The sequence below is a fragment of the Suricata suricatta genome, chromosome 11 (assembly GCF_006229205.1).
Source record: "Suricata suricatta isolate VVHF042 chromosome 11, meerkat_22Aug2017_6uvM2_HiC, whole genome shotgun sequence".
Lineage (NCBI taxonomy): Eukaryota > Metazoa > Chordata > Mammalia > Carnivora > Herpestidae > Suricata > Suricata suricatta.
Window position 1 is genome coordinate 2,245,386 of NC_043710.1, and position 20,985 is coordinate 2,266,370.

The 20,985-nt window shown below is 58.0% G+C and overlaps 1 protein-coding gene and 1 long non-coding RNA gene across 2 annotated transcripts in view; one reads left to right on the forward strand and one right to left on the reverse strand.

Annotated features, from left to right (window-relative positions):
* Positions 1-20,595, forward strand: part of DHCR7 (7-dehydrocholesterol reductase) — a 21,268-nt gene extending 673 nt beyond the window's left edge. Inside the window, exons 2-9 of the mRNA XM_029956785.1 lie at positions 4,416-4,544; positions 9,798-9,901; positions 10,411-10,633; positions 12,030-12,120; positions 12,931-13,144; positions 15,078-15,282; positions 16,224-16,355; positions 19,242-20,595. Of these exons, the coding sequence (XP_029812645.1) occupies positions 9,804-9,901; positions 10,411-10,633; positions 12,030-12,120; positions 12,931-13,144; positions 15,078-15,282; positions 16,224-16,355; positions 19,242-19,706 (1,428 nt within the window). The 5' untranslated portion in view covers positions 4,416-4,544; positions 9,798-9,803 and the 3' untranslated portion in view covers positions 19,707-20,595. The remainder of the gene's footprint in view (positions 1-4,415; positions 4,545-9,797; positions 9,902-10,410; positions 10,634-12,029; positions 12,121-12,930; positions 13,145-15,077; positions 15,283-16,223; positions 16,356-19,241) is intronic.
* On the reverse strand, positions 3,450-5,055 carry LOC115306408. The gene is made up of 3 exons (XR_003915328.1): positions 4,803-5,055; positions 4,300-4,368; positions 3,450-3,631 (listed from the first exon to the last, which is right to left on the reverse strand). It is a non-coding gene; the product is annotated as an uncharacterized LOC115306408 (long non-coding RNA).
* Positions 20,596-20,985: the final 390 nt, after the last annotated feature.

The window sequence follows — 20,985 nt, forward strand, 5'->3', positions numbered from 1 at the left end:
CCTTCCTGCGGCTCCTTGGGCAGAGAAGCAGGACCTGGGCCCCCTAAGGCGCCGCCTGGGTGCCCAGGTTTAAGACACGGTCAGCGAGGGGCTGCACGGGGGAGTGAAAAGGACCTTTTGTATATTCTTGGTAGGAGCAGAAAATGATCCGCCCTTTTTGAGCACAATTGGCGAATTTCTTTTTTCTTTTTTAATTTTATGTCTTTATTTTTTTTTTGAGAGACAGTTTACTTTAATTTTTTTTTAATTTTTAATTTTTATTTATTGTTGCGCGCGCGGACGGTCCAAAGCAAGGACACGAGGGTAAGGGAATGAGGAGTAGAAGAGAGTTAAAGGATGGGACCGGAGGAACATGAGTGACACCCACGTTGCCGCTGTATTCCTCACTGCGGGCGGTTTTATACATTCCCAGACGGCCACAGCTGGGGAGAGAGTGTCTCCAAGACAGTACTTTCTCTGTTCTCTGTTCTCTTGTCCCACACTCCCTGGGAACGTCACTATCTTAAAGATTGCCCAAGTGTGACGGACATTGTACAGTAACATTTCAACTCACGTGATTTCACCTCTGAGGAGCTGTAAGGGCACAGGGCTTTGCTCAGTCACACTCTCCCTCCTGGCCCCTGGCTGCTGCTCCCCACAACTTATTTATTTTGTTTTTATAAAAGATATATGAATGGGGGCGCCTGGGCGGCTCAGTCGGTTAAGCCCCCGACTTCGGCTCAGCTCAGATCTCACATTCGTGGGTTCGAGCCCCGCGTCGGCCCTGTGCTGACAGCTAGCTCAGAGCCTGGAGCCTGCTTCCGGCTCTGTGTCTCCTCCTCTCTCTGCCCCTGCCCCTCTCATGCTCTGTCTCTCTCTGTATCAAAAATAAATAAAACATTAAAAAAAAGATATATGAATGGCTGAGGCATGAGACCTGAGAAATGGGGAGGGCACGGAGAGGCCTGAAAAACAAAGTTCAGAACAACTCTGATTAGATACTGTTCTAGCAGGCGGACAGGAGTGTTTCTTGGAACCTTATCTGAACAGCACCGGGTCTGGTTTGGAAATTTGTTAGCCTAAGAGTCATAGAGACTGAAAAATACAGACATGCCCAAACTGGACGTGAAATGAAAAAGGATGATAAACATCCGAGTCGCGAGGGGCTGCTTCGCTGCGCTCTTGGTGTGGAGACCCTTCTTTCCAGAGGCCAGGAAGACCCGCCCGTCCTCCCGGCTGGTGGGGGCGTGTTCGGAAGGTGTGCAGACCGGCCAACGCGAGGACTCGCGCTGTGATTGGCTGTGTGTGCTTGCGAAGCGCCGGAAACAGCTAGAGACGGGCCGTAGGAAGGGAGGGTAAATAATGGCCCAGCTGCGGAGCGGGTGACCTGGCAACCGTTAGGAAGCCTGGGCTCCGCGCGGGAACCAGTTCCCTGGCCTGTCACAGCGAAAGGGATGGGAGGGAGCCGGTCTGTCGTTAAAAAGACAGTTTGAAAGCTATACACCAGAGCCCTAAACCGTGATGGACACACAGGTGTTCTTTTCCTATTTTTCCAGAGAACGTGCTTCGGTAATAAAATAACTTAGCAACAGCGTGAAGAGGTTTGAAACAGCTCTTGGAGTCCTGAGACCCACAGCTCGGGGAACATTTGGGGCTCGGGTGGGGTCAGGGAGGTCACCTGTGCCTTCCCCCACTATTCCCAAGGCGTTGGAGGCTGACCTTTAGGATGATTCTTGGATTATCTTTAGCTTCTCTGTGACCCCGCCCCCAGCCCCAGCCCCCACCCCTGGCCCTCTGCAGGCTGCGAGGTCACCCCCTCAGTCACGAGTGCGGTTCACAGCCTCACTTGCCAGATACGTGGCTGTTTTGGAGACACGTGGCCTCTTCAAGCTCGTGATGCTGGAAAGCTCTGGCCTGGCTCACCTTGAGAGGACCCAGGTCCCCGATGGGGCATAGCAGAGCCGCTTCCGGGGCAGAGTCTGAGGCCTCCGGATACAGGTGATTGCCCCAGGTGGGCAGTGCGCAGAGATGCAGAGCCCCGGTTCTGGAGGGTGAGCTGCAGCCTCGACCGTGGCTCCCGGGATTCTGCCTTCCAAAAGCTAAAATGCATGCTCACTTAAGACAAGTTTAAAAATCAAATGGACAGGCACCTGCCTCTCTTCTTCCTCCAGTCTGCCCCCAGGGATCATTAACCTCCGTCCCTGTAGGCCTGTGTGAAGAGAACTCACTCCACCTTCTCACCTCAGTCTTCTCATCTGTAAAATGGACACCACTCTCCAGGGTGGGTGCACGAAGTCCGTGAGACAATGGGCACTTGGACTTGGTAGACACTCAGCAAACAGGCGTCATCTGTAAAGGCCGAGCCACCCAGCAATGGCCCAGCAGTATCTCATGGTCTTCTAATATCTTGTGATGCCCCATTGAGGGCTGGGGCCAGATTCTCTCCCCCCCCCCCAAAAGGAGGGGGGCCTGTGACTCTCTGTAACCAGTAGAATGTGCTAGAAGTGCTGCCACCGGTCTTCTCAGGGCCTCAGAAGAGGCGGCACAACTCTGCCAGTCTGCAGGAGCCCGTGCTGGTCCCCTGAACCCCTTCCTACTGCGCGGAGCCCGCCACACGAAGACAGCTGTCCTAGCACACCCCAACCCACAGCTCCCGAGCCAGTGTCCCCAGATTCCGGACCTCAGAAATGACGAGAAACGGTAGACAGACAAACAGGTGTTGCCTGAAGCCACTGAGTCGCGGGGTGGCCGTTGCAGTGGGAACCAGGACGCTTGGACTGGCATTGCAGGTGCATGGCCCTGAGTCTTCTGCCGGTCAGAGTCCCCCCCCCCCCCCCCCCCCCCCCCCCCCCCCCCCCCCCCCCCCCCCCCCCCCCCCCCCCCCCCCCCCCCCCCCCCCCCCCCCCCCCCCCCCCCCCCCCCCCCCCCCCGTGCCCTGCATGGGCCCCACTGAGCCTTCCTGAGGCCTGACGTTGCCACAGCCTTGATGGTGACCATGGGCCCTCCGCGGCACTCACTGCACCAGCCCCCTGATCTGTGCCGTGGTCCTGGTGTCTAGTGCACCCCCAAACTGCTACACCTTCAAGAGGCCAAGGAGCTGCCAAGGGCTGCGGGACTCAGCCTTTAGATGGTGGTGCTGTGGGCCGGGAATGCCCGAGGACCCGTTTGGCCTTGTATTACCGTGGCAAGGCCCCTCCCCCCCTCCCCAGCATGGCTGTATTATCCTCGTGTCTCTATAATTGCAGGACCCACCTTAGCAGCAACCACCGGGGGGCTCCGAGGAGCAAGGTTTATCACTCACAGGCCCTGGAGGGTATGCAGAAGGCCCAGAGCCACACTGAGGTCATGGGGGCGGAGGGTGGAGAGGAGAGACAGAGTGTATAGACCCGGGGCTCTGCCTTCATTAGGGTCAAGGGTGGGGGCCTGGGGTTTCATGGGTTCACTCTTTATTGGCAATTTAAGGCCTAAGAGTGGGGATAAGGGCTTGGGAAGAAGCGAAGTCATGCAGTGGTCAGCCATCTTGGTCACGTAGGGCTCTCTGAAAGGGGACCTTCATGGGTGGGAGTGGCCTGGTTCCTTCTCTGGTTGTTTTGCTGGCAGCTGGGTCAAGTGGCAGCAATACGTTTATTCGGGACGGATGCCTTCGCCATGACTGGCTTGACAATCGGAAGCTCGAGGTCAGGCACTTATACTGCGTCATCCTCGGAGTCCCAGGGCCATGTCCTTTTAGCTTTGGCCCGTGGAACTCAAAAATCAGTCGAGGGAGCTGACCAGGGTGCTGGAAAGCCCCCATGCATTTCCCTGGCTCATCTTTATCCCCAGGGGTGGGACACTAGCCCTCCCTCATCCAGCTTTAACAGATCCTCGTGCACATGGGCACTCATGACCCAAGACACTCAGGAGGGTCCCTGGGACCCGTGAGTGTACATAGAGCCAGGCTCCAAGCCCACATCACTGTTAGCAGCTCCTAGAATGTACCGATGGAATGTGCTAACTCCAGGGGGCTTGATTCGGGTTGATGGCACCCATACACAAGCTTCTAGAAATGTTTCAGAGGCATATGCGGTTGCTTGGTGCAAGTCTTCAAAGGAAATGCCTTTTGGGTTTATTTGCTGCTCATCAGGTCTTCATCTGCCGGTTAAGGCTCACATCCAAGGTGACGCTTCGATGGAGACCTCCCTTCAACCCCCCCCTCATCCTCACGTCCCTACCATTTGCCAGACCCTGTGTGTCCCAGGCAGAGAAGCTGGGTGGTAATGTTCCCGTCCTCCTCCCCACCCATGTGGGCTGTCTTCCACTTTTGAGCCCCTGAACACTGACCTTGTACCTCTCACTTGGTCCCAGCAGGCCTTGAAGAAATACGATGTGGGTCCTCATCTACCGTCAGTCCTGAAATGTGAGCAGTCAGGTGTCTTTATCATCTTTGTGTCCCGCAGGACTTTGCTCAGTGGGTTGCGAAGGATGAAGCAGGCCTTCTGAGTCGTAGGAGTCTGGAGAGTTTGGAGTGGCCCGTCCGAGAAGGAAGACTTCCATTCTGCTGTGGACCCCTAGCTGAGAGCGTGGAGGTAAGCGTGCCCCGGCACTGCTGTCGCGGGCATGGACCGGGACTCTTGAAAGAGTAGACAGCTGTACGGCTACTCCTGTCTGTGAGTCTTAGGAACAAAATACAATACACCCCAGATGTCTCCCTCCCCCCGTGTCCAGCTCCCCTTTGCCAAGGACATGACTTAGGCGTTTATTACAAGATGCGGTGCCCGTGACTAATGGGCCTCCTGGGTGAAGGAATCCGGGACCTCAACCTTCTTACTTGGGCTTGTTCTAACCTGTAGAAGGTACACTTCTTCCTTTGGCAACATTTTCGGTTTGGCTTTTCCACAGTTAGTTCTTTTTTTAAAGCAGGCTCCATGCCCAACGTGGTGCTTAAACTCCAGAGCTGAGCTCAAGGGTCACGGCCCCACCGACAGCCAGCCAGGCACCCCCGCCGCACTCCGTTCCGAGTCTGCGTGTTCCTCGCCGTTTTGCAGTTTCCTGGCAGTTTTCGGTCAAAGTAACTGCCACGCACCAGGCTCCGTATTTGGTTTTGGGGCTGTGGAAATGGAAGGTCTTCATAGACAGACATTCCATTAACTCACCTGTGAAAATTAAGTGGTAATGGGTAGGGTTCCCACACTGCAATGAAAATGCCTTTGTCACTGAAAACTTTTTTTTTCTTTTTTTTTTTAATTTTTTCTGTTTTTATTTATTTTTGAAAGACAGAGAGAGACAGCACGAGTAGGGGAAGGTCAGAGAGAGAGGGAGACACAGAATCTGAAACAGGCTCCAGGCTCTGAGCTGGCTGTCAGCACAGAGCCCTACGCGGGACTCTAACCCATGAACTGTGAGATCATGACCTGAGCCGAAGCTGGGCCCCCAACTGACTGAGCCACCCAGGCGCCCCTCTTTTTTTTTTTTTTTAAGTTTGTTTATTTATTTTGAGAGAGAGAGAGACAAAGCATGAGTTGGGGAGGGGGAGAGAGAGACAGAGAGACAGAGAGCGAGCTCTGCCAGCACAGAGCCCGAAGCAGGGCTGGAACTCAGGAGCTGTGAGATCCTGATGTGAGTTTAATCAACTGAGCCACCCAGGTGCCCCCTCAGTCTCTTATTTGAAAACTCCAGGATGTGTTTCAGAATTTTCCAGATTTTCGGAAGATAAGGCAGTGTATATGCAGGACATTATGTTGCAGACCTCCATTTCCCAGAGCAGTTGTAGGAACATAACCCTACGCAGGGCAAATTAAGACAAGAAACAGCCCCCTGTCAGTTCAAGTCAGGAAATCCCAGTAAATTAGTTAAGGAATTTTGGTTTTCAGAGCTTTTCATATTTTGGAATTGAAACTAAAGGGCTGTGGACATGTAAGAGTTCTGTGCTCAGGACAGGGCTTGGCATTTCAAGAGAGAAACCCCAGTGTCCGCTATTGTTAGGAGGATGGAGCAGACACAGCCTTTCCCTGCTGCTGCTTGCTAGAAGAATCGTAATATCTCTCAGCTGCCAGGGAGCACCGTACCAGCCCTCCTGGTCATTGTCCCCAACCAGATTTTGTAATCCTAATTCTACCTGTAGGGTTTAGGGATTGGTGTGTGACCTGATTTTGGCCAATGAGATTGGAGAAGTTTGCTGAGGGCTCCTGAGAAAGGATTTCCTCTCTGATTTAAAAAAAGTGGGGGAGGGGGACATGGGGGGCTCAGTTGGTTAAGTCTGACTTCGGCTCAGGTCATGATCTCATGGTTTGCGGGTGCTGACAGCTCGGAGCCTGGAGCCTGCTTCAGACTCTGTGTCTCCCTCTTTCTCTGCTCCTCCCCCTGGCTCTCTGGCTCTCTCAGAATTAAGTAAACATTAAAAAAAAAAAAAGAAAAGAAAAGGGAGAGCTGTGTGATGAGGACCTCCTTTCTTCCTGTTTGTGAAAGCAATTGATTGGGAATGCAACAGCCAGCGCTGCAGCAGCCATTTTGCAAAGCTGAGGTCATAAGAATTCTGGAGCATCACTGACACAGTTGAGCTGCTAAATTAACCATTTCTGGAATTATCTATGGCCACTTTTCTTAAGTGAAATAACAAATGTCCTCGTAAGGACATTGGTTTGGTGTCTGTTACATCCCTAAACATCCTCACTTGTACGGAGTTGTTCTGAGGATTAAATGAGATAATGCCTAAATAATCAAACCAGCTCTGAGTTTTGTGAGGATAGGGGAGAGGAGGTGGCTTTTCTGGTGCGTGGCAGGGGCACGGATGGGTCTCGAGGACCAGTCAGGACGTGGGTCTTTGGGGAAGAAAGTCACCATCGGGGCTCTGGATGTGGGAGCATTTTCTCAAATCCGTAGGGACCTAGTAAAGCCAGAACCTGCTCCGAGGCACACGGGAGAGGAGGGAGTTTTCAAGAGTGAGTGAATTGAGCCCCTTCTATGTGCCAGGTGCTAAGTGTGCTGCACACTTATCTCATATGCACAATAATAGTCCCTTAAGGGGCCCTCACTCCCCTTTTACTGCTGAAGACACCGAGAGGTGACACAGTGATCTCTAGGGTGTAAATGTGAGGAGAGGCGGTGAGAGCCTGAACGCAGGGTGTCTGACCTCAAAGCCCATGGTGTTGTCCATTGCCCCCCCCCCCACATGCACCCCAGACCCCCGCTTCTGGGTGGCTTGGAGTTCCAGCCTTCCAGAGAGACTTAGGGTGGGCTTGGGGGGGGGTCCCAAGCAAGACCAGGCAGAGGGGTTCCCGGCTCCTCCAAGTCAAGGGGTCCCAGCCCGTCTTGGGGAAACACAGTGGTAGGACCCTGCCCTCCTCCGCCACGCCCATCATGCTCACCTGTGTCCAGGGCAGCCGCCGCCAGCAGGAGCAGCATTTGGGGCCGCTGCAGGGGATGGGCCTCCATCCAGGGCCTGCAGAATCTTCAGTCTGGGGTCTTTGGGGAGACCAGGGTGTGGGAGCCTGGCTGAGCCAGCAGAGAGGCTGGCAGGACGCGAGGAGCAAGGGGAGGTAAGGCCACCAGCTCTTTGGTCTCTTCACAGTGATCTTGGTGTTCCAGATTCTTCTTCACATCAGGATTTGTGTCCAGGGTTGCCATGGAGATTTGGGGGCTGGTGGTGGGGCCTGGGGAAAGAAGGCGGGGCAGATGTCTGCTTACCCCATGCCAGACAGGAATCAGGAAGCTCAGATCCGGTTCAGCCACACGGCTTCTGGGAAGGGGAACCACAGCCTCAGAGACCTACTGCTCTCCGGGCAAGTTGGCATCTTGGGTCGAGCTTGAGAGAGGCCCAGGACATCCAAAGGCCGTCACTGAAAACTTTTTAAGGAACGAACATTATAGTAAAGTAACTCATGTTCACTTTTCCCAAGAGAAGTTCGTGTTAACAGGCTTGTACGTAAACAGCTCCCTGTTCATTCCATCGTCTTAGTTCCCAGAAGCAAATGCTTTTCATTCTTTTAGTTGCTTCTGTGCTGCTGTTTCTACCTGCTTATTTTTAAATGATTTGCTTTTATCACTCCCAACTTTACATGCCTCCTACGTCCGCACATCCAACAGTGGGTGTGTAGCCAGCTAGTGCATTGTACCGACAAGGTTGCTATTATTTACTGTTCAGCCAACTAAGCGTACTACAATTATGGTTTGTTTTTTCCCCCTTATATGACTTTTTATTGTTCCTGGGGTTCATGATTGCCTCACTTATTCCATTTACTAAGGCTTTTATGCATCTATCATTTTCTTTCTGAATGTTATAACAGAGCGGTCGTGCAGAATTTTTCTACGTACTCTAACACAATAAAGTTTATGATTTCCATTCTCCCTCCTATTATAGCCGTTTATTTTGTACCAAGGTGGATTGGTTGTTGTCTGGTGCACTGCACAATTCTCCTCCCCTCATCCTTTCACTAGGCATTTTTTTTGTAGCTCTCTTGGATCCTGTGTCTTCTCTGAATAATAATTAACCTGGGAATGGAATTCTAGGTTGCAAAAAAGTTTCCCTCAGAGTTTTAAAAATCTTCCATCATTGTATTCTAGAATCCAGATTGTTCTGGTATTATTCTAAATCCTGCATGTTTTTTAAAATGTTGATTTATTTGGAGGGGGAGGGGCAGAGAGAAAGAGGGAGAGAGAAAGAATCCCAAGGAGGGCCCACGCTCAGTGCAGAGCCTGACATGGGGCCTGATCCCATGACTGGGAGGTCATGATCTGAGCCAAAATCAAAATTTGGATGTTCAACCGACTAAGCCACCCAGGTGCACCTCTTTTAGAACTTTTCTCTAAAAGCCTTTGAAATCACGGTTTCTTACCTCTGATGTTAGAACTTATTCTGGAAGTGTAGATGTCACTGCTCCCGCCATGGACTAGTTCAGTTCTCCCACCTTTTTTAAAGAGTGATTATTTATTGAACACTCTGTTCTAGGACTCGGTAGTAGAGCGATGAGTAGGACTCATGGCTCCTGCCCTTGGGGAGCTTACATTCCAATGGAGGGAGACAGACAATGACGTGCGCTCAAATAAATTAAAGAATTCTACCTAATGAGAAGAAAATAAGCTAGCAGGTAGAGTGCCTTGGCAGGGGACCTGAGCACAGGCAATGTAGATTCACTGATTGGCTCGTACATTGGTTCAAGGTGAATGGCTATGGGGGAGAGGAGGAATGGGGATGATAAATTTCATTGTGTTCGAGTATTTAGAAATATTGCTGATATGCACAATAGTTTTGTTAGAGCATTCCGGAAAAACATTAGCAATAGATGCATGGAAGACTTAGCAAATGGAAAAAGTGGGGCAAGCATTAACTCCAGGAAATATAAAAAGTCACACGAAGGAGGGGACATTTTACAAAAGACCTGAATGCGGAGATCTGCAGATTATGTTCTGAGGAGAAGTAGCAGGTGTTATAGATGAGACGAACCTTATCCAAGGAGCGTTAAACCCCATGTGCCCGGATTGGAAGGTGTGGAGAGAGAGTGGGGAGGAAAGCAGGCAGGAGTGGATGGCAGGCGGGTTCTGAGCCCTGGATGGCCCAGTTCATGCGGTAAGGGGGCATTCTGCTGTAATTCTGGAGAATTGATCAAGATAAACGAGAGACGTAGGAGGGCCAGGTGGGAGGTTATTGCAGCTGTCAGGAGAGAGAGAGACTGAAGCGTTAGCTGTGATCTCTTCCCTGCCTGGAACCTGCCATCCAGGACGAGGGAGCGAGTAGGCGAGTGGCAGAGGCCAGTCCTGCAGAGCCTCTGAGCAGGGCAGGTGTGGGCGATAATGGCGGCTGCTCTTTCCAGGACTATCTGAGCAGATGTGTCTTCTTCCCTCAGAGCCCAATGGCTGCAAAACCCCAGCCCGACGCTCCCAACGCCAAGAGTCCAGGCAGCAGCGCCAGCAGCGGGGCGGCCCCTCAGGGCCAGTGGGGCCGTGCCTGGTAAGTAAGGATCTTGCCAGTTCTTCCTAGCGAGAAAACAGAGCGAGGTCTTAGAGGGAGGTGGCCACGCTTGGGATTTTATGGACCCATAAAAACAATTTTTTGTTATTAAGACTAGTGAAGATAAGCCGTTTCCCGCTTTGTGAAGTGAGGAATTGAGGAAGAAATGAAAACCCGGCTGCAGCAGGCTGGCGCTGGCCGTGCGGTGCGCGGTCGTCTGAGTTCTCCTCGGACCGGAGGGCGTGGGACTCGGGAGTGGGCGAGCGGCCCCCGCGGCCCAGGACTGGAGAGCCTCTGGCCTGTGGGTTGCGAGAGGCCTCCCTGCACTTGCGTTCTGGCTCTGGGCCTCCTGCGGGGGCCGCAGGCCCGTCGGCCTCCTGGAGCCCGTGCGAGGGCGCACACGTTGAGTGGCTCCTCGGTGCACCGAGAGGACCCGTGCTCACGTGCGGCGCGTCGTCGGTGAGGCCACGGGGCCGGCCCGGCGTGACGCCCGCCGTCTGCTGTTGCAGGGAGGTGGACTGGTTCTCGCTGGCCAGCGTCGTCTTCCTGCTGCTCTTCGCGCCTTTCATCGTGTACTACTTCATCATGGCGTGTGACCAGTACCGCTGCTCCCTCGCCGCCCCCGTGCTGGACCTCGCCGCCGGGCGCACGCGCCTCGCAGACATCTGGGCCAAGACGCCGTCTGTGACCAAGAAAGCGGCGCAGCTCTACACCTTGTGGGTCACGTTCCAGGTCAGCCTCCCTGGCCACCGTGGTTGGGGCACTGCGGGTGTGCACTTTCCCCCCTGTGGGGACAGGCCTGGCCATTTGTCCGGGAAATGGGATCTTGGCCTGGGTTGGCATCCTCCCTCCCGGGACCCAGCAGGGCATCACCCGAAGCCTGACCCACTTAACTTTGTCTGCGGCTAGAAGGCACCTGGCGGCGTCATAGTGTCTGATGCGCCTTCAGTGTGCGCCTGCCCGTAGTTCAAGGGCGTGCACAGCCGTGCAGGGACGTGCCGAGAAGTAGGAGCGAGACCCGGTGGGAGGGCTCGTGGCAGGGCTGGCCCCGCAGGCCCGGGCACCACGGAGGTGTAGCTTATCAGTGGTCCCTGGGAGGGAGCATCCCAGCCCCCCAATTCATGCTCTCCGTTACAACAGACCCCTCCCCCTCCTCGGCAAAGCCAAGGCCTGCGTTCCCAGCAGGTGGCTACACGGTCCTGGCCAAGGGCCCCACTGGCCTGTGAGACCAGAAGTTGACCAGGGAGGAGCTGTTTGCACAGCGAACCTGGTGAAATGGTAGGGCTCTTTACTGTCTGACTCCTGGGACACCAGGCCGGAAGGCTCCCCCCGCCACCCCAGGCTTCCCGCCCGGGAGGAAGGCTCCAGCCGCTCACCGCCATTTCTCTTTGGGGTCCCAGCTTTCGGGCTTCAGAGCCCCTCTCGTTCCTGGTCTCTTGGTCCCTCTGGGTAAAAAATGAGAGGGGCAGCAGGAGTCACCACAGCCCAGGACAGGTGTCGGTGGCCCGTCCACGCCGTGGAGCGTCACTCAGCCGTCTAAAGGAGGTGCTCACCTGTGCCACGGCGTGAGCATCCGCTGGCGAAAGGATCAGTTACAGGAGGACACAGGATGCCGTGATTCCATTAATGCGAGATGCCCAGGGTGGGGAAGTCCGTAGAGACAGAAAGTGGGTTAATGGTTGTGGGGGGGCGCAATAAGGAGGTTGGGGAGTGACTGCTAATGGGGGTGGCCTTCCCTTGGGGGTGGAGAACGTGTTCCGGGTGGTGTGCTCGTAAATGTGCCGAGTGACACCGGAAGTGTCCAGAAGGGTGACTCGCATGGCACGTGGATTTCAGACTTATGAATGGTCCAGACACGTGAGTGGGAAGGGCTCGTGGGCTCTCCCGTGGGGAGATGCCCTGGCTGCCCTGGGCCGGTAATGAACTTCCTGCTCGGGCTCCTGCCCATTCAGAGCCCCAGCCGGCCTGCAGCCGGGGCTCCCAGAGCCACACATGCTCTTCTGGAAGGAAGAACCGACTGTAATCTAGACTTCTGCCATGGGTCACGTCAGTTAACGACCGCAAGGTTTTGTGGACACGGCCTGGCCCCCCAGGCCGCGGGTCAGGCAGCTCAAAATCCCCACTGCAGGTGTTTCTGTACTTGGCGCTGCCTGACTTCTGCCACAAGTTTCTGCCCGGCTACGTGGGAGGCGTTCAAGAGGGCGCCGTGACCCCCGCAGGTAACCTGAGGCCACGCCCTGCCTTCTCCTCTCCCTGCCTCTTTGTCTCGTGGGCCCTGCCCTCTCTCCCGGGTGGCTCCCGACCCCAAGTGTGCACACTGAACAGAATGAAAGTGAGTTTTCTCGGGCCTTGCCACAGCCCCGGGCCCCGCTTGTCTCCAGGGCGGCCTGGGACTGACCCGGCCGTGAGGCTGACCGTCAGGTTCTTTGGTGAACAGAGGACTGAATGGTCCCCGGCCCCACAGCCAGTTGACATACTGGGCTCCTGGGGCATCTACCCCCCGAGAACATCCACCAGCGGCGTCTGGGTGCGGCGGCTTCTGTTTAGGTCACCAAGAGCCCCGGCGGAGCCCTGCCGGGGGATGCCGCCCGGCCCCTGCGTGCAGAGGGCCCCCAGGGCAGGGGGGAGTCTGTGGGGCTTGCGGACCAGTACGTTAGGGGCACCCTCGCTCCCTGGCAAACCGCAGGCTGGTCCCCCAACCGGAGCTCGGCTGGGGAGACTCTGAACCAGAGGATGAATCTGTCCCCTTCCCTCTTGCAAGGACCCCGAGAGCAGGAGCCGCCCATCCCTGGGCTAACAGCTGCCTGCTGGCCTTTTGACCCGGGGCACCCGTCCCCCTACTCATCCACCTAACGCGTCCACCCACTCCTCCACTCAGCTGTGGGGGGAGCTGACCAGCGTCCGGGCTGCGCGTGGGTGTCCCAGCCGCGCCCCCCTGAGCAGCCGAGGCCCAGGAGGCAAGTAGGGCCTGGGCCGGCTGCTGTTCTCAAGGGGGGAAACGCTCTGACGTCTAAACCTCCGCCCCACAGGGGCGATCAACAAGTATCAGATCAACGGCCTGCAAGCGTGGCTCATCACGCACCTTCTCTGGTTTGCCAACTCGCACTTCCTGTCGCTGTTCTCCCCAACCGTGGTCTTTGACAACTGGATCCCGCTGCTGTGGTGCGCCAACGTCCTCGGCTACGCGGTTTCCACCTTCGCCATGGTCAAGGGCTACTTCTTCCCCACCAGCGTCAAAGACTGGTACGTTCTTCAGCGGCTGGTCAGGCCTCCCGTGGAACGTGGCTGCTTCTCCCTCCGACCTTTCTCTGTCCCCTTGGGGTGGGAGGTCGTCAATCCCTGAGGATTGGGAATCCTTGAAGGGGGAGCCCGATGGAACTAGGTTCTGGGGAACGTCCCTTCTAAACGCCTGGGGGCCTCCTTCTGCCCTAGGGAGAGGGCAGTGGAAGGCGGCCAAGTCTGCCGTTGGCCGAGTCGTCACATGTAGGGCTGTCGCGGGAGCGGGGAAGCAGGAGAGGCAGCCCATGGCTCCCATCTCCGGAACGCGAGTGTGGCCTGGAACAGGCTTAGTGAGGAGTCATGTTATCGGGGTGCCTTCCATGTTGAGTTCCCCGGGGAGAGCCCTGCTGGTTGGCGCCTTCTCGTGGAAGTCTTGGGGTGGACCGCTGCGCTCCCCCCTGCCAGCCGTCTCTTCATCTAGTTCTTTATCCGTCCACCCGCTCGTCCATCTGACCCGTCCGTCCACTCAGTCAGCCACCCATCCACTCATCCATCCAGCCTCCCTCCCCATGCATCCACCGTCCATCCTGTATCTCCCCACCCATGCATCCACCATCATCCATGCACCCATTCCCCCATCCATCCACCCACCCATCCATCCGTCCATCCACCCATTGAATCCACCTGTCCTCATCCCCACACCCTTCGGGCCTTCCATCCGTCCCTCCCTCCGCCAACAGACGTTGGTTGGGTTCGTGTAGGTAGGCGCACGCAGTCGTGAACAAGATTCTTGTGTTCAGGCTCCTGCACTTTAGTCCCAACTACAAACAGAATGTGTTTCCTTTCACTCTTGCTCTTGGGAAATGGCTTTGGGTGACGGTGCTTTGTGGTCTGTGTGACAGTTGGGTGAGGAGGCTGGTCTTCTGTGGCTCACGCTCATCGTCTTCACTGCTTTGTAAGAGATCACCTGTTGTGGACCTGGTGTATTTGGCTGTTTTTACTTACCGTAACTGAGGCGAGCGGACATGAAAATGTTTTTATCATTAACACAAACCCCTACGTGTTTGTAAGTCACACCGAGGAGGGTCTCCACATCAGTCCTCTTGGCTGATTCTTCAGTCACCCCTGGGGAGCCTGTGGGCCAGGGACCAGGACACTGAGTGCCCAGCCGGGGCTAGTGGCAGGCACTGGGGCAGGCACGTGGCTCCGGACATGTGCTGTTGCTCATTCTCTCCCTGGGCAGGATTTAGAATTTCACTCGCCCACGGGGCCCGGGCACCGGGAGTCACTGCACACTGCATGCTTGGCTGTGAGATGAAATCTTCCTGAGTCCAGCCAGCTGTGCTGCGCAGCCGTGCGGGGCCTCGAGGGGCCTGGGGGAGGGCGCGGAGGGGCCCGGCTGGCCGAAGGCAGCCTTGAGCGAGGGGCTGGGACGCAGCGAGCGTCTAGGTGCGCACCTCAGGGCGGCTCTGCCCAGCCGTGGCCGAGGGCCAAGGGACAGCAGGGAGGCCGTGGGAAGCCAGAGGGACTGGTGTGTCCCCAGCCGCCTGCATCTCTGAGCTGCCGCAAGGGCCGGGCTCAGCACCCGTATCTGTGCGTGTGTGCATACACACACACACACACACACACCCGTGTGCACACACATCACACACACCCGCGTGCACGTACACACTCACACCTGCGTGTGTGCATACTCACACCCCCGAGTGCACACACATCACACACCCGTGTGCACACACATCACACACACCCGCGTGCACACATCACACACACCCGCGTGCACGTACACACACACCTGCGTGTGTGCACACTCACACCCCCGAGTGCACACACATCATACACCCGCGTGCACACACAGTCACACACACCTGCGTGCACACACGTAAACACACCTGCGTGCGCGGGTCCTGTGTGACGTGCTCCTTCGCTCAGTGTATCTGCTGTTTCTATTTTCAAGCAAATTCACGGGCAATTTCTTTTACAACTACATGATGGGCATTGAGTTCAACCCCCGAATCGGGAAGTGGTTTGACTTCAAGCTCTTCTTCAACGGCCGCCCCGGCATCGTGGCCTGGACCCTCATCAACCTGTCCTTCGCGGCCAAGCAGCGGGAGCTCCACGGCCAGGTGACCAACGCCATGGTCCTGGTCAACGTCCTGCAGGTAGCCTGTCCGCGGCCCACGTGGGGGGCTCTGGCGCTTGCTGGGCCCCGGGGGAGTCTCAGAGCCACACAGTTCTTGGGAAACCCTAATCTACTGCTTTTTATTTATGTTTTTAAATTTTTTTAATGTCTTTTATTTTTATTTTGTGGGGGAGGGGTAGAGAGACACACACACACACAGAATCGGAAACAGGCTCTGGGCTCCGAGCGGTCAGCACAGAGCCTGATGCGGGGCTTGAACCCATGGACCCTGAGATCATGACCTGAGCCGAAGTCAGACGCTCAACTGTTAACTCCTCAGGCGCTCCAATCCGCTGCTTTTGGAAGGGAGTCGGCCCCTTACTGTGCGTCACCTGGGAGCGAGCACGTGGGGAAGAGTGTCACCGCGTGTCAGGCGCTGGCCGGCCTGGGGGCCTCACTCGTTCCCGAGACGCCCAGCCATGTCAGTGGTCCTGGCCAGGCTCGCGGTGTCTGGTCTCTGCAGGGTTTTCCCCACGGGGTCCCCGTGGGTCTCAGGCGGGACGTCAGGAGCCACGATTCGTTTTCTCCTTTTCCTTACCTGGGCGCGGGCATGCTGCTCGGCTGGCCGTGGCACGCGTGTCGCACTGCAGGGCAGCCGGGCGAGGGGCGTCCACCCCGGCGTGGACCCTGGCGGGCGGTGCACCTTCCCTGCCGGCTGTCCCCGGCGCCTCCCTGTGCGCGCCACAGCCTGGGTATCCCCCGCCGGGGCATTTCCGGTGACCCTCTCTCGGTCACTGCTGTGGGCCCTCCTCTGCTCGGATTGCAGACCCTTGCTTGCCCCTGGGCCCCCCACGTCCCAGGCACGGGGGAGACGTGGGAGCAGCCCCGCGGGGCACGTTTCACCTCCTCACCCGCGTGGGCGGGGCTTCCCGGTGCGCCGCCGGCGGCCGCGGTCAGCACACGGCTGTCCCTGTTCTGCAGGCCATCTACGTGCTCGACTTCTTCTGGCATGAAGCCTGGTACCTGAAGACCATGGACATCTGCCACGACCACTTTGGGTGGTACCTGGGCTGGGGCGACTGCGTGTGGCTGCCGTACCTGTACACGCTGCAGGTGAGGGCGCGGCGGGGCGGTCCCCGGGCCCGCAGACTCGGCCCGGCACGCGCGGGGCTCCCTCCTGCGCGAGCGGCGAGCGGAGGGACGGCGGAGGCTGGGGAGCGAGGCCGCCCCACTTCCAGCGGGGAGGCGGGCCCGGCCTATCAGTGAGCTTGGCTCCGTGGCAAATACCGCGGACAGTGGGCGTGGTCAACTGACGGTCACCATCCGCGGTCCTGGAGGCTGGAGGCCCCTGAGGCCTCTCTCCTTGTGTGTGGATGGCGGTCCCCTCCCCGTCCTCACGGGGCCATCCCTCTGTGTGTGTCTGTGTCCCGATCCCCTCTTCTTTTTTTTTAACGTTTAAATTTTTTTGAGAGACAGAGTGAGGAGGGGAGGGGCGGAGAGAGAGGGAGGCACGGAATCCGAAGCAGCTCCAGGCTCCGAGCTGTCGGCACAGAGGCCGACGCGGGGCTCGAACCCACACACTGTGAGATCATGACCTGAGCTGAAGTCGGATGCTCAACCGACTGAGCCCCTAGGCGTCCCCTGATCCCCTCTTCTTACAAGGACCCTGGTCACACGGGATTAGGCGCCCCCCCCCCCCCCCCAGGCAACATCATTCACCTTGATTACGCTAAAGATCTCATCTCCAGATACCACATTCTGGGGCCCTGGGGGTCAGGCCTCCAACATAGGAATTTGGGGGTGGACAGAGCGCAGCCCCTGAGACTTAGAGAGAGAGATGACTTCAGGCAAAAAGGAATAATTTGGCTGAACTGTGTGATGGGGGTGGTATTCATATTCACATTTATTCAGATCTTAATGCTTGAAGGAAAAGAGGATTTCTTACCTTTTTTATTCCTTAAATACTCCACGAGGGTCTGCGTGGCACCAGGCCCGTGATGGGGAGGCGGGAGCAGAGGAGCCACACGTGGGTCCTGCCCCCTTCGGGCCCACGGCTGGCAGGAGAGGCCGGGAGGCAGGCAGCCTGGTGCTGGGAAGGGGTGCTGGAGGGAAGCAGGTGGTCGGCTCCCAAGCCAGCGAGGGCCCAGGAGGAACCTGCTGCAGGGAGGTTGGCAGGCGCATCCAGAGATAACCGCAGCCTGGCTGGGAGCCGGGGGCGAGGCTGGGGTGAGGCGGGGGGCAAGGACGCTCCGACGGGGGGCCGGCACCTGCTGTTAACTGGGCTGGGGATTCGGGAGCACGTCAGGCCAGGGCTCCGAGGGGAGGGCCCTGTGCTGAGGATCAGCAGGCCGGAGCCCCCACCAGGGAGGCCCCCCGCGCATGTCGCAGAACTGAGATGTTGAAGCGCTGGGCTGGGGAGCCACGGGGACAGGGGTTCACGCCTGCGGGGAGGTGGCCTCGGACGACCCCGGACGTCCCGGGAAAGGAGGGCAGCACCGCGTCTGCCAGGCCCGCGAAGCTGCGAGGGGGCACCGTGGCGGTGCTTTGCCGTGTGGCTGGGCCGCTCTGTCGCTGCCCCCATCCGCCTGCCCTGCGCACCCAGAGGTGCCTCGGGGGTGGCCGGGGGGCAGGGGGGTGTCCTCGCCCTCGTAGCTCCCATGAGAACCCCGGCTCTGCTGTGCTGGGGGTGGGGGCGTGGACGCCCTGGTCAGGTACCACCCACGCCCTTCATGAATGAGGACGTCCAGGGTCAGAGAGCGAGCGTGGTGAGGGCCCTCGCTTAGCGGCAGCGAGCCGGGTGGCCGCCTGGGCAGGTTGTGCGAGAGTGCCCAGAGCTGACGTGGGCAGGCTCGGGGGCTGCGCCGGCCGCTCGGGGAGGAGCTACGTGCTCACAGCCCGTCCTGTCCCGCGGGGCCGGTGACGTGAGCCGGCGGATCCTCTGTGCAGTGTCCGGAGGCCGGGGCCCCGGGTAGCAGAGAAGTCCCGGCAGAGCTGGGCTGGGGCTCCGGGGACCTGGGCCCACGCTGTCAGTAAGGGCGGGTCCCCCCTCGGGTGCCGCATGCCATCTGCTGGGGCCCGTTTCTCCCCCGGGCTGCTCACCCGCTCCTGATTCCGTGAGCTCTGTTTTCCAGGCGTGCAGAGCAGATCATACGTGTGTATGTCCGCTCGTGCGTGGATCATACGTGTGTGATCATGCGTGTGTGTTTCTTACTGTGAACCAGGCCTGTTTCGGCTTCTGTTTGTACGTTATGTGTGTGTGTGTGTGACGTCACGTGTCTGTGTTAGCGCTCTCCACGCCCAGAGCCGGTGGGGTGTCTGTGCACACACGTGTACGTGTATAACTGATCGTTTACCTGTATATGTGTACGTGTGCATTTGCACATATGTACACACATGCGCACACAGAGAAAGAGAAGTCTTAACTGGCGCCTGTGACCATGGGGCCCGGCAATCTGAAATCTCCAGGGCGGCCAGCAGGATGGAGGGCCGAGGAGGTGCTGGCGCGGAGTCAGTGGGCGTCTGAAGGCCGTCCGCAGGCGGAACCGACTCTTGTCTTGGTGGGGGGTCGGGAGGGCGGGGGGAGCTTGGCCTTTTTTTTTTTTTTAAGCCTTCAACTGATTGGATGAGGCCCACCTATGGGGTAGAACATAAGCTGCCCGACTCAAAAGTCTACCAATCTAAGTGTTAATTTTATCTAAAAACTAACATCACAGCAGCTCTCTGGTCTCGCCAAGGGGGCATCAAGTTACCCATCGTAAGATTATATTCAAATGATGCTTCTGTCATATGTTACACTCATGCTGTGTGTGTGTGTGTGTGTGTGTGTGTGTGTGTGTGTGTGAAGGCGGGGAGTCACGGATTGGTCTGTTTGCTCGCTTGACCACGCACCGAGGCAGGTGCTTTTGCTGACGGAAGAGGAAGCTGGCGCGCTGGGCACGGGGCGGTGGGGCGGCGGGGCGGGGGTCTGAGCCCCGGCCGCGGCCCCTCTCGCCCCTGCAGGGCCTGTACCTGGTCTACCACCCGGTGCGGCTGTCCACGCCCCACGCTGCGGGCGTCCTGCTGCTGGGGCTGCTGGGCTACTACATCTTCCGGATGGCCAACCACCAGAAGGACCTGTTCCGCCGCACGGACGGCCGCTGCCTGATCTGGGGCCGGAAGCCCAGGGTCATCGAGTGCTCCTACACGTCGGCGGATGGACAGAGGCACCACAGCAAACTCCTGGTGTCGGGCTTCTGGGGCATGGCCCGCCACCTCAACTACACGGGCGACCTGATGGGCAGCCTGGCGTACTGCCTGGCCTGCGGCGGGGGCCACCTGCTGCCCTACTTCTACATCATCTACATGACCATCCTGCTGGTCCACCGCTGCCTCCGGGACGAGCACCGCTGCGCCAGCAAGTATGGCAGCGACTGGGCGCGCTACACGGCCGCCGTGCCTCACCGCCTGCTGCCTGGCCTCTTCTGACGCCCTATCTCATGCCCGGTCTGCTGGGGCTCCCCCGGGGCCTTCCGATTCCCCATCCGGGAGATCAGAGAGCTGGGCCCTCGGTGCGTCCCCTCCCCTTGTCCCAAGGCAAGCTCGGGTTGATGCTGCCTGCCTGCTCCCGGCAGAAGTGACCGGCGTCCCCTGTGTGGGTCCTGCAGACAGCCCGCGGTGACATCTCTCCTCCGTGTCATCAGCCTGAGCTGCTGCGCTGCCCAGATATACCGCTGTCTGGCACTGGTCGGACATCTTCGGCTCCCTCCCACTCCGTCTCTCTAAATCGAGCGGGAGTGGACAGAGGCAGCGCTCCGGGTGCCAATTTACTGCCATCGGGCTCCAGACGCACTTTTCCTCACCCGCTCTGCCACCGTGAGCTGGGCCCTGGGGACACTTCTCCTTTGCTGCACGCACGATGTTAAATTTGAGGGATGCTGCACCGGGAAGGGGGCTTCTCTTTCTAGTCCCGGTGGTTCCACTTCATTCCCTTGTCGCCCGTGGCTGCAGGGGTGCAGTGGGGGAACAGCCAAGGCACACGCCCAGACCATGCCGAGGTCGCGGCATTGGCCGTGGCCCCAGGGTCCAGCCCTCTGAGCACCCAGCCACCGGCCTGGGCCTGCCAGCGCTGCAGGGGTGCTCCCTGCTTGCCTGGTGACCGAACACCTTGGCTCAGGCGACCCAGAGAACCTGCGTGCCATCCCTGGGGCCTTCTCCAGCAAGATCCGAATCCCAGCCTTGAGGAGGGGATTTCTTTCAGGTGAATTTTTTTTTACCTTGGGCACTTGCCCTTAACCCTAGGATTTTCTTAAAAGCTCTCTTTCAAGATTACTGCCTTAGTTGACTTGGTAATCACATTAAACCTGCCCTGTCCAAACCTCGGTGTGCGGCTGTCTCCCTGTCGGGCCTGACGGGACGTAAGGGCTGGGTTCCCGGGTAGGAGGGGCCAGGGGGAGCCGTGGGCCCTCACAGGGGACTTGGGGGACCAGTGCCAGCCTCCCCCACCGACCGCCCTCTGCTGGGGCTCCTGTGCTGGGACCAGGGGTCCGTTCCATCCGCCAAAGGAAGAAATCCCAGCGCCATGCTGCCCACACTGCGCACGCGCAGAGATGCCCAGAAGCAGGCGCCAGGCTTGCCTTCTGCCCGGAGAAACCAGCCGGGAAGGAGGTGTGAGCGGGGAGGGCGGGGCTCGGCGGCGCCCTCCCTGCTTCCATTAGAAGAGGCTAAACAGGCTGGCGGCCTCTGCAATAGCCCGAAAGGGGTGAGC